This window comes from Rhinolophus sinicus, chromosome 5 (genome assembly GCF_057876585.1).
Source record: "Rhinolophus sinicus isolate RSI-liver-muscle chromosome 5, RSI-T2T, whole genome shotgun sequence".
NCBI classification, from domain to species: domain Eukaryota; kingdom Metazoa; phylum Chordata; class Mammalia; order Chiroptera; family Rhinolophidae; genus Rhinolophus; species Rhinolophus sinicus.
The window spans coordinates 90,860,160-90,874,973 of record NC_142505.1 but is presented as its reverse complement, the minus strand read 5'-3'; the positions used below and the strand labels follow the sequence as shown (position 1 = coordinate 90,874,973).

The window sequence follows — 14,814 nt, the reverse complement described above, 5'->3', positions numbered from 1 at the left end:
GAGCCCAGGGTGTGAAGGGAGGCAGCCAAGACCCACATACAGCGCCTGCTGTGGGTGCACCTGGGGCTGCCGGACCCCTGGGGCTGCTCAACTGAAAATTCAGTCTCTGCCCCTACCTGAGGGCTCTGGAGAAGGGTGGGGATGGGGACAAACCCTGGCCATCAGGCCTCTGAGCAGCTTGCTAAAAGCAGGTCTGTAGAAGCCAGACAGAATCCAAAGAAATACAGAGGTTCCACTGGCTCTGTGTGACCTCAGGCGAGCTACCTTATCTCTCTGAGCCCCCATTTCCATATCTGAAATGTGAAAATATACATATATTGGTTCAAAAAACACTAATTCCCTGACCTCCTTGACCCCTCCTACATAACTGATTTCTGGGAGTAGCTAGAACAGTTTCCCTGGTCTGTGGATCCAACCTCATTCAACTCCCTTCTCTTCCCAGAATCACCCTGACACTGGCCTGCCCCATGGACTTGAAGAATTTCCCCATGGACGTCCAGACATGTATCATGCAACTTGAAAGCTGTGAGTCCCTTGCATGAGGCCTCTAGAAAGCACCCGACTCCCCTTTACCCATGGGACCGGCAGAAATTCCCACGTAGCTGCTCCTAATTACTGGGCCCCAAAACACCAGATGAGGGGCTTTGCTCCTAGACTATGCATTACAAATATACCTCCCCTTCCATTGTCCACCTGAGATCCAGCTTTGGAGCCAGCAGTGTTCTCCAAAGAGGCTATCCCGTGCCCTTGTGAACATGCTCCCCAGGAACAAAGGAGAAATAGCCTGAGTGAGTGATGGTCCTTGACCTCACGGGGATGCTCACTCCAGCCGGGGCGATAGGTGACTGGCCAACGCTGGGCAGCCAGTGGGAAGTGTGCTGTTCGAAGTAGAAAACACGGTGGCCTCATGACAGACAGAGTGCTTCCTTCTGACGGGGAAGGAGAGGACTTGGAGAAGGCTCTGTAGGGAAGATCAGATGAACTGGGATTTTAAGAGATGGGACAGCTGACTTCTTTCATTGCAAACACAGGCGGCAATCTGCCTAATTTTTTAAAAAAGGAATTAAAGGAAGGACATAGAGGTCCCTCTTGAACTTGAAGGAGCTGCTAAAAGGACAGGAACCAGGGCAGAGCATTTAGACAGCAGGAACGGATGGACCATCCCCTTGGAGTGCCACCTCTGAAGGGAGTCAGTGCCAGCCAGCTCTGAACCTTTTGTCACTCCGTTCAAGAGTCCAAGTCCTGAGGAAGACAGTCAGATTGGTCTAGCGGGGTCATCATCTCACACCTTGGCCCCCAGCTGATAGAACCACCACAATAGCATACCATAGAGTCATGCCGCAGGGGAAAGTGCGCTGTGAACAAAAGAGGGAGCTTGCCAGGATGGTGTACCAGCACGAACAGCAGATGTCAACTGAATCTGACCGTGGGGGTAGGGATGGGGCAGCAGGACAAGCTAAGTTAGGATGCTGAGAGGGGTAGGAAGAGAGGTAGAAGGGTTGTGGGGTCCATGTGAACAATTAAATCAGTTTTATCCTCCTTTGTGGAAAGAAAAACAACAACAGCATGGCTTCGTGAGTTCCAGCAAGTATCTGATGCCTCTCTGTCTCTAACCCTAACCAACCCGGACGTGCTTCAAATAAGTGCTTCTCGGTGGTGACTGCTCCTTCTTCTCATCCCATCCCAGTTGGATACACCATGAATGACCTCATCTTTGAGTGGCAGGAGCAGGGAGCTGTGCAGGTCGCAGATGGACTGACTTTGCCCCAGTTTATCCTGAAGGAAGAGAAGGACTTGAGATACTGTACCAAGCATTACAACACAGGTAGGTTCCAGGGGCTGCCCCCCTCGGATCCCAGCCCCCAGTCGAGGCCAGAGGTCACTTCAAACATTCATTCAACCATGATTCAACAGATCTTATGAGGTGTCCATGATGGACACAGCTCCGTATTTAATACCCAGAGATTAAGAGAATATCCTTTGAAACCAAAAAATGACTCTGACACTTTCTTCCTGTGAGTCCTGGGGCAAGTAACTTAAGCTAAGGCCACACCTCACTACAAGGGAAGCTGGGAGATAGTCTTTCCTCCAGGTAGCAGTATGATTACCTCAAAATGGACCCTATTCCCCAGGGAGAGCTGCTATGGGGGGGCAGTGGCATCTAGTAGTCTCTGTCACCCAGGAACTGGCATTTCTGATAGGACAAAGGCACAGAAAACGCTCACAACAGAGCTGAGCAGGAGGAAGCTGAGACGTAGCACTGCAGATTAGCAAACAGTGACATTGGAAAACAGTGACGTTGAAAAGGATTCACTAGCCTGAGCTCCAAGGGGGGAGTGGGGAAACCAGCACTCTTTAGCTCAGCTCTCTACCCCTCGTGCCCAGCACAGCCTTTGTTTGAAGACTGAATACAAGAATGAGCTGGGGCCAGATCAAGCCTGGCTCTGCACGCCATAGTTCAGGCTGTGGGGAGCTCATGGAAGCATGATGGAAGAAATTCAGTCAGTACATGTGCCAGCCAGAGGGCCAGGTAGGAGGCTGCTGTGTGAACCCAGCTGAGGAGAGCTGGTGACGGGGCAGAGAGAGGAGGTAAAGGTGAAGAATGAGAGAAACCACCATGGGCTCTGGTGCTAATAGAAAGCCCAGGGAAAGGGCAGGCAGCCTGGGCTCTGGTCTGTCTAGGACAGCTGCCCCTTTCTGGGTGACTTGGGAGATGTGTCAGAACCTCCCAAGAAACTTTCTTCAGCCCTGGACAAGCTGAGACTCGGAGACACAATGGCAGCCAAGAAGAGAGCAATAACTCTCACAAATCAAACAATCACAACTGACTTTCACATACCACAGCCCTTGACTGTTTACACAGCATTTTCCCATCATCATTTTCATTTGCTGTCACTATTCACATGTAAGTGAGAGCTGAGTTCTGTGCGACGCCATGTGGATACAAGGAGAAAAGCCTGACAAGGCTCTGCCCATATGGGACATGTGGTCCAGGGAGCTCTAGAAATCCACTGATAACCGTGCTTCAGTGGACAGGAGCAGAGACCCTACTCCAGTTCCGGGGATACAAAGCAGGGAGGAGGCAAGCTGCCATGGTCTAGTGCAGAGGACAGAGATAATGAGAGACCGACTTGCCTACTCACCCACTGAGTGCTGCCTTAAAGGCTCTGATGATCATGTGAACGGAGCTGAAGGAACACAGGGAAAGAGATGCATTCTGCGGGGGGAGACTTCACCTTTAAACTGCCAGGGACGAGAAGGAGGATTTCTTTGGCTGGTCATGAGGAGGAATGAGGGCATTCCAGGCAGAGGGATTAGTAGGACCAAGTGTAAAAGCATATTCAAGCCAGGGGATGGAGCGTAGGGGGTCATGATAAGAGAAATGGGATAGAAAAACAGGCTAGAACTAAAGAGTTTGAACTTTCCCTTCAGGTAATGGGAACCTTCTCGTATGAGGAGAGAAGGAAGCAAAGAAGGGGTTTACGAAGGGAAGTAACACGATCGAGTCATGTTTGGGGAAGAAAACTGGCAGAAGAATAGAGAATGGTCCACTTAGGCCCACTCTAAGGAACAAAATGTGATGATGAGGATGATGGCAACTGACGTTCCTGAGCACTAATGATGTGTGAGGACTGTGCTAAGTTCTTCATAGGCACCATCTCATTCTATCATCACAGTAACCATGAGTAACCACATGAGGTAGGTATCATCATCATCGTTGTCATCACCATCAACGTCATCGTCATCATCACCATCACCATCATCACCATTGTCACCATCATCACCATCGCCATCACTGTCATCACCATCATCATCACCATCATCATCATCATCCTCGTCACCATCATCATCATCGTCATCATCATCATCGTCACCATCATCACCATCGTCATCATTGTCATCACCATCATCATCATCATCGTCATCACCATCATCATCATCATCGTCACCATCATCACCATCGTCATCACCATTATCACCATCATCATCACCATCATCATCATCACCGTCACCATCATCATCGTCATCATCATCACCATCATCATCATTGTCATCACCATCGTCACCATCGTCACCATCATCATCACCATCATCACCATCATCATCATCATCACCATCATTATCCCCAATGTACCCTAGACAAGAACACTGAGACACAGACAGACTCAAACACTTGCCTGAGGACACAGCTAGTAGGAGGCTGAACCAGGGCTCCAGCCAAGGCTGTTCTGACCTCAAAGCCCTGTACCTATCCACTAGGCACCTCTGCCTTCTCACTATGATTTTTTAGGCAAATTCACCTGCATAGAGGCCCGGTTCCACCTGGAGCGACAGATGGGCTACTACCTGATCCAGATGTACATTCCCAGCCTGCTCATTGTCATCCTCTCGTGGATTTCCTTCTGGATCAACATGGATGCCGCACCAGCCCGTGTGGGCCTGGGCATCACCACCGTGCTCACCATGACCACCCAGAGCTCTGGCTCCCGAGCATCCCTGCCCAAGGTAAGTCCTACCACCCAGTAGCACAGAACACCTGCACAGATAAGGAGGATATTCATCTCCCTTCCCTGCCTGAGAGAAGATGACCGTGAGGAATTAGTCACTATTTCTCTATCTATTGCATTTGGCAGGATCCAGCTTGCTGATCCATTAAACCTTTCCTCCAGATTTAACATTACATTCAATACGGTTGCCAGACACCACGTTTTGCTCCATTCTCTACCAACATTAGACACACATTTCATTTCATTTACTATTAACATTCAACTCCACCTCCTCCTCCATTCACTTTTAGTGCTTCACTCCTTTCACTATTTCTGGTAGATAGTTTGTGTTGGGAATCTCCAAGACCACCCCCGTGTTCGGAGATTTGATAGGACTCACAGACTCAGCATATAGTTGTACTCAGGCTAAGACTTCTTCCCGTGATGTATTCGGGATACACAGCTAGATAATAAGGGGAAAGACACAGGCAGAGTCTGGAGGAATCCGTGGGCAGGCTTCCTGGCTCTCCCCCTCCTATGAGGGACCACACAGAGTGCCCGCTTAGCCCAGCAACAAAAAGGCAGCCACAAGTGTGAGATGTTTCTGCCCAGAGAGACAGGAAGAGAAATGTTTTGAGATTCACTTAAGATTCAGTACTGAAGGTTTTTAGTGGGTGCTGGTCCGGGAGGCACGCTCTGCCTAGCACATACTACGATTCCAGACTTCCAGAAAGAAAGCTGATGTTCAGCATAAACCATAGTGTTTGTACAGCAGTCTAGGCAGAGTGAGGCACCCTTATCACTTAGGGAAAGTGGGAACACTCGCCAAATCCAAGTTCCCAGATGTCAACCAGGGGCCAACAGTGCAAGCAAGTCCTTGGTAAGATAGCAGCCACACACCTGCTATGTTAACCCTTTTCTGCACATCCCTTAATCTGATGCTTAAGGGATTTAACATTTCTGATGTTAAATGCCACATTCCGTCATGTTCCCTGTTAACTCTTGAACCATATGCTGCTCCATTCACTATTAACCCTACACACAACATGTCACTCCGTTCACTGTCAATGCCAGATACACATGCTGCTCCATTCACTCTATGCTAGACACGACATTCTGTTCTATACTCCAAGCTCCAGACGCACACAGCGTTTCACTTCATTCATTACGGACATCAAACACGGATTCTCCTCCAGGCACCCTCACAATAAATGCAACGTTCTGTCCCTTTCACTGTTAACACTAGACCTCACATTCTGCTTAATTCACGTTGAACATTAGCCCTAATATTCTGCTTCATGTACTATTAATGGCAGACACCAAGCACACACTCCTGCACTCACCCACACTCAGATCCAACATTCTGCCCCTTTCACTTTGAGTGCTGGCTGCCTCAGTCTGCTGTGCTCTCTTCTAATGCTAGGCACTGCCTTTGCCTACATTCCCTACTGTCGTCTGAGACACATTCTGCTTTATTCACTCAACACTAGATGCAACATTCTGCTCTGGTGTTAGTGCCAACACCATCCTCTGCTCTACCCAACCTTATGCTGAATGTGCCATTTCCAATGAATGCCACACTTAATCTTCTGTTCTGATACAGAAAAGGTGAAATCATACACAATGAACACCCAGAACCTTTCACCTAGATTCCAATTGTTATCATTTTGCCACATTTATTTTGTCTGTCTATATAGGTAGGTAGGTAGGTGGGTAAGTAGGTAGGTAGGTAGGTAAGTGAGTAGGTAGGTACATAGATTGATGCAATTTTTGCTCAAGCGTTAGAAGGTTAAAGATATCATGACAATTCACCTCTGAATAAGGAATAAGAATCACATCTAAAAAATTAACATTAATTGAAACAATTATTAAATTAGAAATAATGCCATAATTTCATCTAATATAAAACCTTCATTTAAAATTTCCCAATTGTCAAAAAACTGTCATCAATGGACATGGTGAGGGACCCAATCAGGGATCCAATATTCATATTGCATACGGTTACTCTTTTAATTTAGAACAGTCTCTCCACCTTTCTTTGTTTGTTTTTCAGGACATGGACTGTTCCATTAGCTTCTAATGTGAGACATGACATCCACTTCCTTTTCCATCAACACTAGACACCACCCACCTCTATTCACCCTCACAACAGAACTCAACAATCTGCCCTTTGCACTATTAACACTAGGTTTTGCATTCCACTACACTCAGCATAAATGCTTGAAACCAAATTCTTTGTTTACTGTTACCACCTGACAACACATTCTGTTCTGTTCATTTGTACCAACAGACATACTCTGCTTTCTTTTCCTTATGATAGACTCAACATTCTATTCCACTCATTTTGGGGTCTCCATACTTGGCTCCATTTGCTACTAACCCTCAATTCAGATTCTTCCCCATTCTCTTTTGTTAAAGCGTAAAATCCAGTGGCATTTAATATATTCACAAAGTTATACACTCTCACCACCATCAATTTCCATAATATTTTTCATTGCCCCAAAAAGAAACCCCCATACCCATCACTAGTCACTCCTCGTTCCTCCCTGACCAGCCTCTAGTAACCACTAATCTACTTTCTATCTCTATGGATTTGCCTATTCTGGACATCTCAGAGGAATAGAATCATACAATATGTACACTTTTAAGACTGACTTCTTTCATTTATTAATAGCATGTTTTCAAGGTTCATTCATGTGTAGCATGTATCAACACTTCATTCCTTTTTATGGCTGAATAATATTCCGTTGTACGGATATATCACGTTTTGTTTATCTACTCATCAGTTGATAGACATTTGGGTTATTTCCACTTTGGGGTTATTATAAATAATGCTTGTATGAACATATTTGTACAAGTTTTCATGTAGACATGTTTTTTACTCTCATAGGTATTTATCTAGGAGTGGAATTGTTGGGTCATATAGTAACTATAGGCTTAACTTTTTGAGGACCTAGCAAACTATTTTCCAAAGTGACTACACCATTCTATAATTCTACCACAGTTCCAATCTCTCCACATCCTCACCACAGTTATTATCTGTCTTTTTGATTATATACATTTTAGTGGATGTGAAATGGTATCGTACTGCAGTTTTGATTTGCATTTCTCTAATCATAAAGAATGTTGAGAATTCTTTTTATGTGCTTATTGACCATTTCTATATCTTCTTTGGGAAAATGTCTATGCCTATCTTTTGCCTACTTTTTAATTGGGGTATTTCTCTTTTTATTGTTGTGTTTAATACTTCTTTGTGTATTGTGGATTTTAAACCCTTAACAGATATATGATTTGCAAATATTTTCTCCCATTCTGTGGGTTGTCTTGTCATTTGACCAACAGTGTCCTTTATACACAAAAGTTTTTAATTTTGATGAAGTCATATTTATCTATTTTTTTCTTCTGTTGCTTGTGCTTTTGGTACCATATTTAAGAAACTAATACCTAATCCAAGGTCACAAAGATTTACATCTATTTTTTTATTCTAAGAGTTTTGTAGTTGACTCTAGGTTTTTTATCCATTTTGATTTATGTTTACATGTGATATGACAAAGGGATATCATTCTTTGACATGTGGATATTCAGATCTCCTAGCACCATTTGTTGAGAAGACTGTTCTTTCCCTCCAATGAATTTACATCTTCGTCAAAAATCAGCTGATTACAGATGTATAGTCTTATTTCTAGACTCCCAATTCTATTCATTGATCTATATGTTCATCCTTACGCCAGTAGCACGCTGCTGATTACTGTAGCTATGTAGTAAGTTTTGAAATAGGGAAGTGTGAGTCCTCCAACTTTGTTCTTTCTAAAGGTTATTTTGGCTATTCTGGGTCCTTTGCATTTCCATATGGATATGAATATGGATTTTAAGATCAGCTTGTTAATTTCTGCAACAAGAAAAAATGAATTTTGATTAAAAATGCATTGAGTCTGTAGATGAATTGGGGGAGTATTGCCATATTAACAATATTAAGCCTTCCGATTCATGAACATGGGATGTCTTCCCACGTATTTAGGTCATCTTTGCTTTCATTTCACTTCCAGACCCCATGGTTTCTGTAAGGAATCAGCTTTTTATCTTATTGATGATCCCTTGCCTTATACATGATGAGTTGCTTCTCTCTTGCTGCGTCCAAGACAGTCTTTGGCTTCTGAGTTTGATTATGATGTGTCTAGGTGTGGATCTCCTTGAGTTTATCTTGCTGGGATTTATTTCATTGAGCTTCCTAGATGTGTACGTTAGTGTTTTTCATCAAATTTTGGAAAAATTATGGTCATTTCTTTAAACATTCTTTCTGCCTCTTTCTCTCTCTCTCTCTCTCTCTCCTCTCCTTCAGGGATACCCATTAAACATACATTAGTGCATGTGATGGTTCCCCATCATGTTTCCATGATGGTCTCTGAGGCTCTGTTCATTTTTCTTCATTCAGTTCCTCAGACAGGATAACTGATTTTTCTCCAAGTTCACTAATTCTTTCTTCTTTTTGCTCAAATATGTTGCTAATCCTCTTTAGTGAAATTTTCAGTTATTTGCTTTTCAACTCCAGAATTTCTATTTGGTTCTTTTTTATATAATTTTCATCTCATGCTCCACTTGGTGAGACTTTGTTCTTATACTTTTCTTTAGTTGTTTAGACATGGTTTCCTTTAGTTCTTTGAACATATTTAAAATAATTGATTTAAAGTCTTTATTAAGTCCAACATCTGGGCTTTCTCAGGGGCAGCTTCTTTTCCTATGTATGGACCAGTCTTAGTTAATTCAGGCTGCTATAACAAAGTACCATAGGCTGAGTGGCTTATAAACACCAGAAATTTATTTCTCACAGCTCTGGAGGTTGGAAGTCTGAGATCAGGATACTAGCACAGTCAGATTCTGGTGAGGACCCTCTTCCAATTGCAAACTGCCAACTCATTACGGTATCCTCACACGGTGGAGAGAGAGCTAACTAGCTCTCTGGTCTCTTCTTACAAAGGCACTAATCCCATTCATGAGGGGTTCACCCTCATGTCATGACATAATTACTTCCCAAAGGCCCCACCTGCAAATACCATCACATTGGAACTAGGATTTCAATATATGAATGGGGAAGGGGAGGTGTTACAAACATTCAGCCCATTGCCAGGCCATATTTTTTTGTTTCTTTGTATATCTTATAATTTTGGGTTGAAAATTGCACATTTAAAAAAATATAATGTGGCATCTCTGGAAATCAGATTTTCTTCCCTCATGATTTGTTGTTGTTGTTGCTTATTCAGTAACTTTTCTGAACTAATTCTGTAATGTCTGTATTCTTTGTTGTGTCAGGTCATCTGTATTCTTTGCTGTGTAAGCAGAGACACTGTTAGTTTGGTGGTCGGCTAAAACCCGAACAGAGATTTCCTTGAATACTGTGCACCTATAAATCTCCCAGCCTTTGCCCAGGGGCTCTGTGTGTGTTTGTTAGGAAAAAATTTCAACACTCAGCCAGGCAGTTTATAACATTCCTTAGCCTTCACTTCCTGCTTGCACAGCATATCAAGGTTAGCCAGAGTTGAGCACTAAATGCCTTCTCTGGTTCCCTGGGCATGCACAAGGTCTAAGCATGCACACAGATTTCCAGGAATACATCAGAGCTTTCTAAAGCCCCCAGTGGACATCTCATGCCCCTTCCTTTTAAGCTTTTTGACCAACCTATTGTTTGCCTTAACTGTTACCTACTGCTTAAGGCTGACATGATGTTCAACAATTGCCACTGATTGTTTTCAACAAATGCTCCCAGGGAAAAGGCTGTTCACACTGGGTCAGCTCCAAGTCAGTAAAGACAGCCTTGTGAGTGGGGTCTTTCTACGAATCACAAGGCAGATCAAATCAAATTTTCTGGGAATGGGGCTTTGAAGAAGCTCCAACTCTTTTCTGCCCCATTCAGTGGCTTCCAGGATACTGCTTGTTTCCACTGTGCTTGCAGGCTGTTGGTTTTTAAGGTTAGCATGGAGCTGGGGATGGGAGGATAGAAATAGGACAACTTAAAACACCACAAAGTTCCAAAGAAAATGAAAACATATGTCCACATAAAAACTTGTACACAAAAGGTCATAGCAGCATTATGCATAATAGCCAAAAGGTAGAAACAACTCAAATGCCCATCAACTGATGAATGTATCAACAAAATATTGGGGCAGCTGGTTAGCTCAGTTGGTTAGAGCTAGATGCTCTTAACAACAAGGTTGCCGGTTCGATCCCCACATGGGCCACTGTGAGCTGCGCCCTCCACAACGAGATTGAAACAACTAGACTTGGAGCTGATGGGCCCTGGAAAAACACACTTAAAATAAATAAAAGTTTTTTAAAAATGTGGTATATCCATAGGATGGAATATTACTTGGCCATAAAAACAATAAAATACTGTTACATGTAACAATATGGATAAATCTTGAAAACATTATGCTAAGTAAAAGATATAGGTCACAAAAGGTCACATATTTATTATTTCATTCATATAAAATGTCCAAAACAGGAAAATCTATAGAAACACAAAGTAGATTACTGGTTGCTTAGGACTTGGGGGTATGGGGATTGAGGGAATCATAGGATGATAGCTAAAAGTAGTTACTGAGTTTCTTTTTGAGGTGATGAAAATTCTTAACACATATTTGTGAATGTATAAAAACCAATGAATTGTACACTTTAAATGTGTGAATTGTATGGTATGTGAATTATATCTTGATGAAGCTGTTTTTGTAGAATGCTACATAGCTTGCTGTTTTTACTGAGATTCAGCTGTCATTCTTAAGTAAATGCCACAGGAGTGCTGTTACCCTTTGGGTAATTAACAGAGTTCTGAGAAGTTTATTCTGACCTTTTTTTCTGGTGTTCTTCTTGCTTTTAGGGAGGAGTTTTTGAAGATCTTACTCCACCTTTTCGCTGATATTCTCCATTTTAACACTGAACAACATCCTGTTCCCACCACCCTTAGACTAAACACAACATTCTGTCTGTGCCACTAAATAATAAGGCTAGACACACTATCCTCCTCTCTTCTGTGCTCTTCTAGGAACCGTATTCTATTTTTCTCAATATTCTATCCAGTCTTCTTGATGCATTTTTCTTGTTTTCCTCCGCACCCTCCATCTCAATATCGCAGCTGAGGAGGGTACAGCAGTAGGTGAGGGAGGGAGTTACTGAGAAACAGAAAACATTCCACCATACTCAGTATTTCACTCTCCTCTACCCTCACTTGCCCTTCCCCCACTTCAGGTGTCCTACGTGAAAGCCATTGACATTTGGATGGCAGTGTGCCTGCTCTTCGTGTTCTCAGCCTTGCTCGAGTATGCTGCTGTCAACTTTGTGTCTCGACAGCACAAAGAGCTGCTCCGATTCAGAAGGAAGCGAAGACATCACAAGGTAGGCCTTTGGGTCACTGCCTAAGGAGGGACAGCTGGTGGTAAACACAAGAGTTCCAGGCAGCCTTGTCTTGTGATACTTGATTCACTGGACCATCCTTCTCAGTGGGTAAGGCAGGCACAAAATAGGGATTCGAGCCCCAGAAGTCCTAGCTTCCCCTCCCATAAATAATTGCCTTGATTGGGTCCGTAGGCAGTCACTCCTCCAACCATAATTACCCTGCAGAAATGATCAGGTTACACCTGAAGACAGAACTGATGGAGCAAGTGCTAATGGGGCCAAGATAATAATAACTAGCTCTAAACCCACAGCATGGCAGGCTGAGAGATGTTGATTGGTGTTTTCTGCAAGGTAGCTTGATTTTAATGGGGGACGTGATTCCAGACAGGAATTGTACCACAACAGTTAAGATCTTAGAGTAAAATTTCCAGGTTCCCGGTCTTTGCTTCCTACCTCCAAGAAAGGGGCATCCAGCAAGGCCATCCCCCAGAGCAGGTTCTCTCGCCAAAGCGTTGAATAAAGGAATATTTGACAGGCCATCTCTGAAGTCGCCAACCTCTGTTAACTCAGAGGTTGTGTTCCAACCAGCAAATGCCACTGGGGAACGTGCCGTGCGTGGGAGCAAACTGGCTCCACACCCTGGTCCATAACTACTTCCCCAGGACACGTTTCTCCCGGGGATCAGGGAAGCTGCCCTTCTCTCCAGCCTCATCTTCACATCACTTTCTCCTTTGCTCTCGGAGCACCAACCACAATAGCTTCTTGCCTAGTTCCTCCAATATCCACACAGGACTTCAGGTATCCTGTTCTGTCCTCCCGGGTCACTTTTCCGGCACACTTTGCTTGGCGTTAACCTGTTCATTTTCCAGTCCTCAGCTGAGGCGTCTTTCCCTGATCCCTTAGTCAAGGTGTCGGTCCTGTACTGAGTCCTTTTGCAAGGCTATCGAGCACAGCCATGCAAGTTGTGTCCTACAAGGGCCCCTGGCCATGCAGGCACTCTTCTCTAAGTCACGCCATGGCAGGGACTGTATCAGCCAGAGGAAGGGATTCTGATTCCATGCCTTTTTCTAATGGGCACAAAGCCACTTGTGTGCTAGCAAACGCCACGTTCCAACTGAACCCACTTTCTTTCCTTCCGGACACGTATCTTGATTTACAATGATGTATTCAATGATGTGATTGTCTAATGCTCATCTCTTCCACGGAATCATAAACTCCATAAGGACAAAGACCATGTCTACTCTTGTTCAGGGGTATGTCCCTGGTGCCTAAGAGTGAACATGCAATAGGCATTTGTTGAACAAATAGATAAAGGAACAAACAAGCTAATAAACAAAGAGATTCAGTCAGAAAGCCCACCTGGAAGTTTTTCCAGCAATGGGTGAGAACAACCAAGAACCCATATACTAGGACCTGTCAGGCCACACCACACGCCTGCCACGCAACAAGGTCCTGCAAGCTTTCGATTGACCTACTTAAGAGAGCTGAAAACCCAGCTACAATGCGCTATGACAATGGACTCTGCCTCTTGGATCTCTTTGGTGTGTGACTTCAAGTAACCTCTTGTTGGGCCCACTTTCTCCCTCTACAAAATAGACTAAATGAGCGTAACAGGGAGGGTGTGGTGAGGAGTAAATCAGATGCCAAAGTAGCTTTAAATTTTGTTCCTGCCATATAAGTGCCAGGGATTAAAATGATTACACAGGCACAGATTTCCATCAGTATGTTTCTTAAACATTAGTAATCTGATTCACTTAACTTCTAATAGCTCACCAGAGGCAGAAGGCAGACATCCCAAGACAGAGGATGTCCATGGGAGTTAAGATATAACCTGCATGGAAGAGGAAACTACCTTGGGTACAGCGAGCCAGACAGGATTCCTTGACACCTCGGTTTCGTCCTTCCAATGCTGTCCATTGGATACCTAGCCTCTGACTTAAAATTATCTAAGCAAGGAACTGATCAAGCATGACTATCTCTGGGGTTTACTTTTCATTTTCCCTTTTATCCCACAGCCTAGTGGCTTTTTGCAGTTCCCTCTGCTAAAAGAAAGTTAATACATCTGTTGAAGGGACACTTATGTGGAAAGACTGTATCCAAAATAATTGACAAGCACCAGGCCATTAGGCTGGGCGCTGCGTGGTCTAAAATGTGAATGGCGCCCCTGCACATGTGTCATCTGCTGGGCTTATAGTACTTCCAAAGGCGGCCCCCACCCTTACCAAATCCCTAGCAGATTTACACACTATAGGAAACAGAAGCTTTCTCTCTGGCCAGGTAAAGTGGGAATAAGGCCACTGTCCAGATCTGATCAGATTCTCCTGCTCAGTTCCTGCCTTGCTGTCTCACAGCGTGTTCATGACAGAAGAGCTCTCAGAGAGCATCCTGTCAGCAAATGACAAGCGAGGAGAAGCAAGGCACCAGGGCCATGGAGCCGCTGGCGGCAAGGCAGGGAAGGAAGGTGCTGGGGGACCCATGGCTCCTCTCAAAACATGGACCATACAGCATCGGTTGCTTATCTCCTTAATGTTTCCATCCGGAAGCAGATAAAAATAGTCCTGCATCTGTTGGATCTTAAATAAGAACTAAGATTTATCCCAAGGCAGAGGTCAACAACTAATGGCCAGGTCAAATTCAACAAACATGGAAATATCTTTAATCTCATCAGCAGTGTCTTAAAAATCTGGAAAAAGGTGCCAGCATTTAAAAATCACACTCTTCTCTCAAAAACCCCAGTCTCTGGTCTCCCTGGATGCACCCCAACATGGTACTATGCACTGGAACTGCCTTCTCCAGCTTACCATGCTGTCCCTTCTAACTGGAGAGGTTTTTTCAGCCGGGCTCACTTCATCTGTCACATTTCTCCTGCCTGGTCCCTTGCGTGTGTTTGAATGAATGTGACCTCATTCCTAAGCTCTGAACTTTGCGCAAATGCCAGAAATTA

The 14,814-nt window shown here is 44.2% G+C and overlaps 1 protein-coding gene across 2 annotated transcripts in view; it reads left to right on the top strand.

Annotated features, from left to right (window-relative positions):
* Positions 1-14,814, top strand: part of GLRA1 (glycine receptor alpha 1) — an 86,177-nt gene that overhangs the window by 54,761 nt on the left and 16,602 nt on the right. For both annotated transcript variants that reach the window (XM_019734342.3, XM_019734343.3), the window contains exons 5-8: positions 443-525; positions 1,688-1,825; positions 4,292-4,506; positions 11,724-11,870. In XM_019734342.3, the coding sequence (XP_019589901.1) occupies positions 443-525; positions 1,688-1,825; positions 4,292-4,506; positions 11,724-11,870 (583 nt within the window). The remainder of the gene's footprint in view (positions 1-442; positions 526-1,687; positions 1,826-4,291; positions 4,507-11,723; positions 11,871-14,814) is intronic.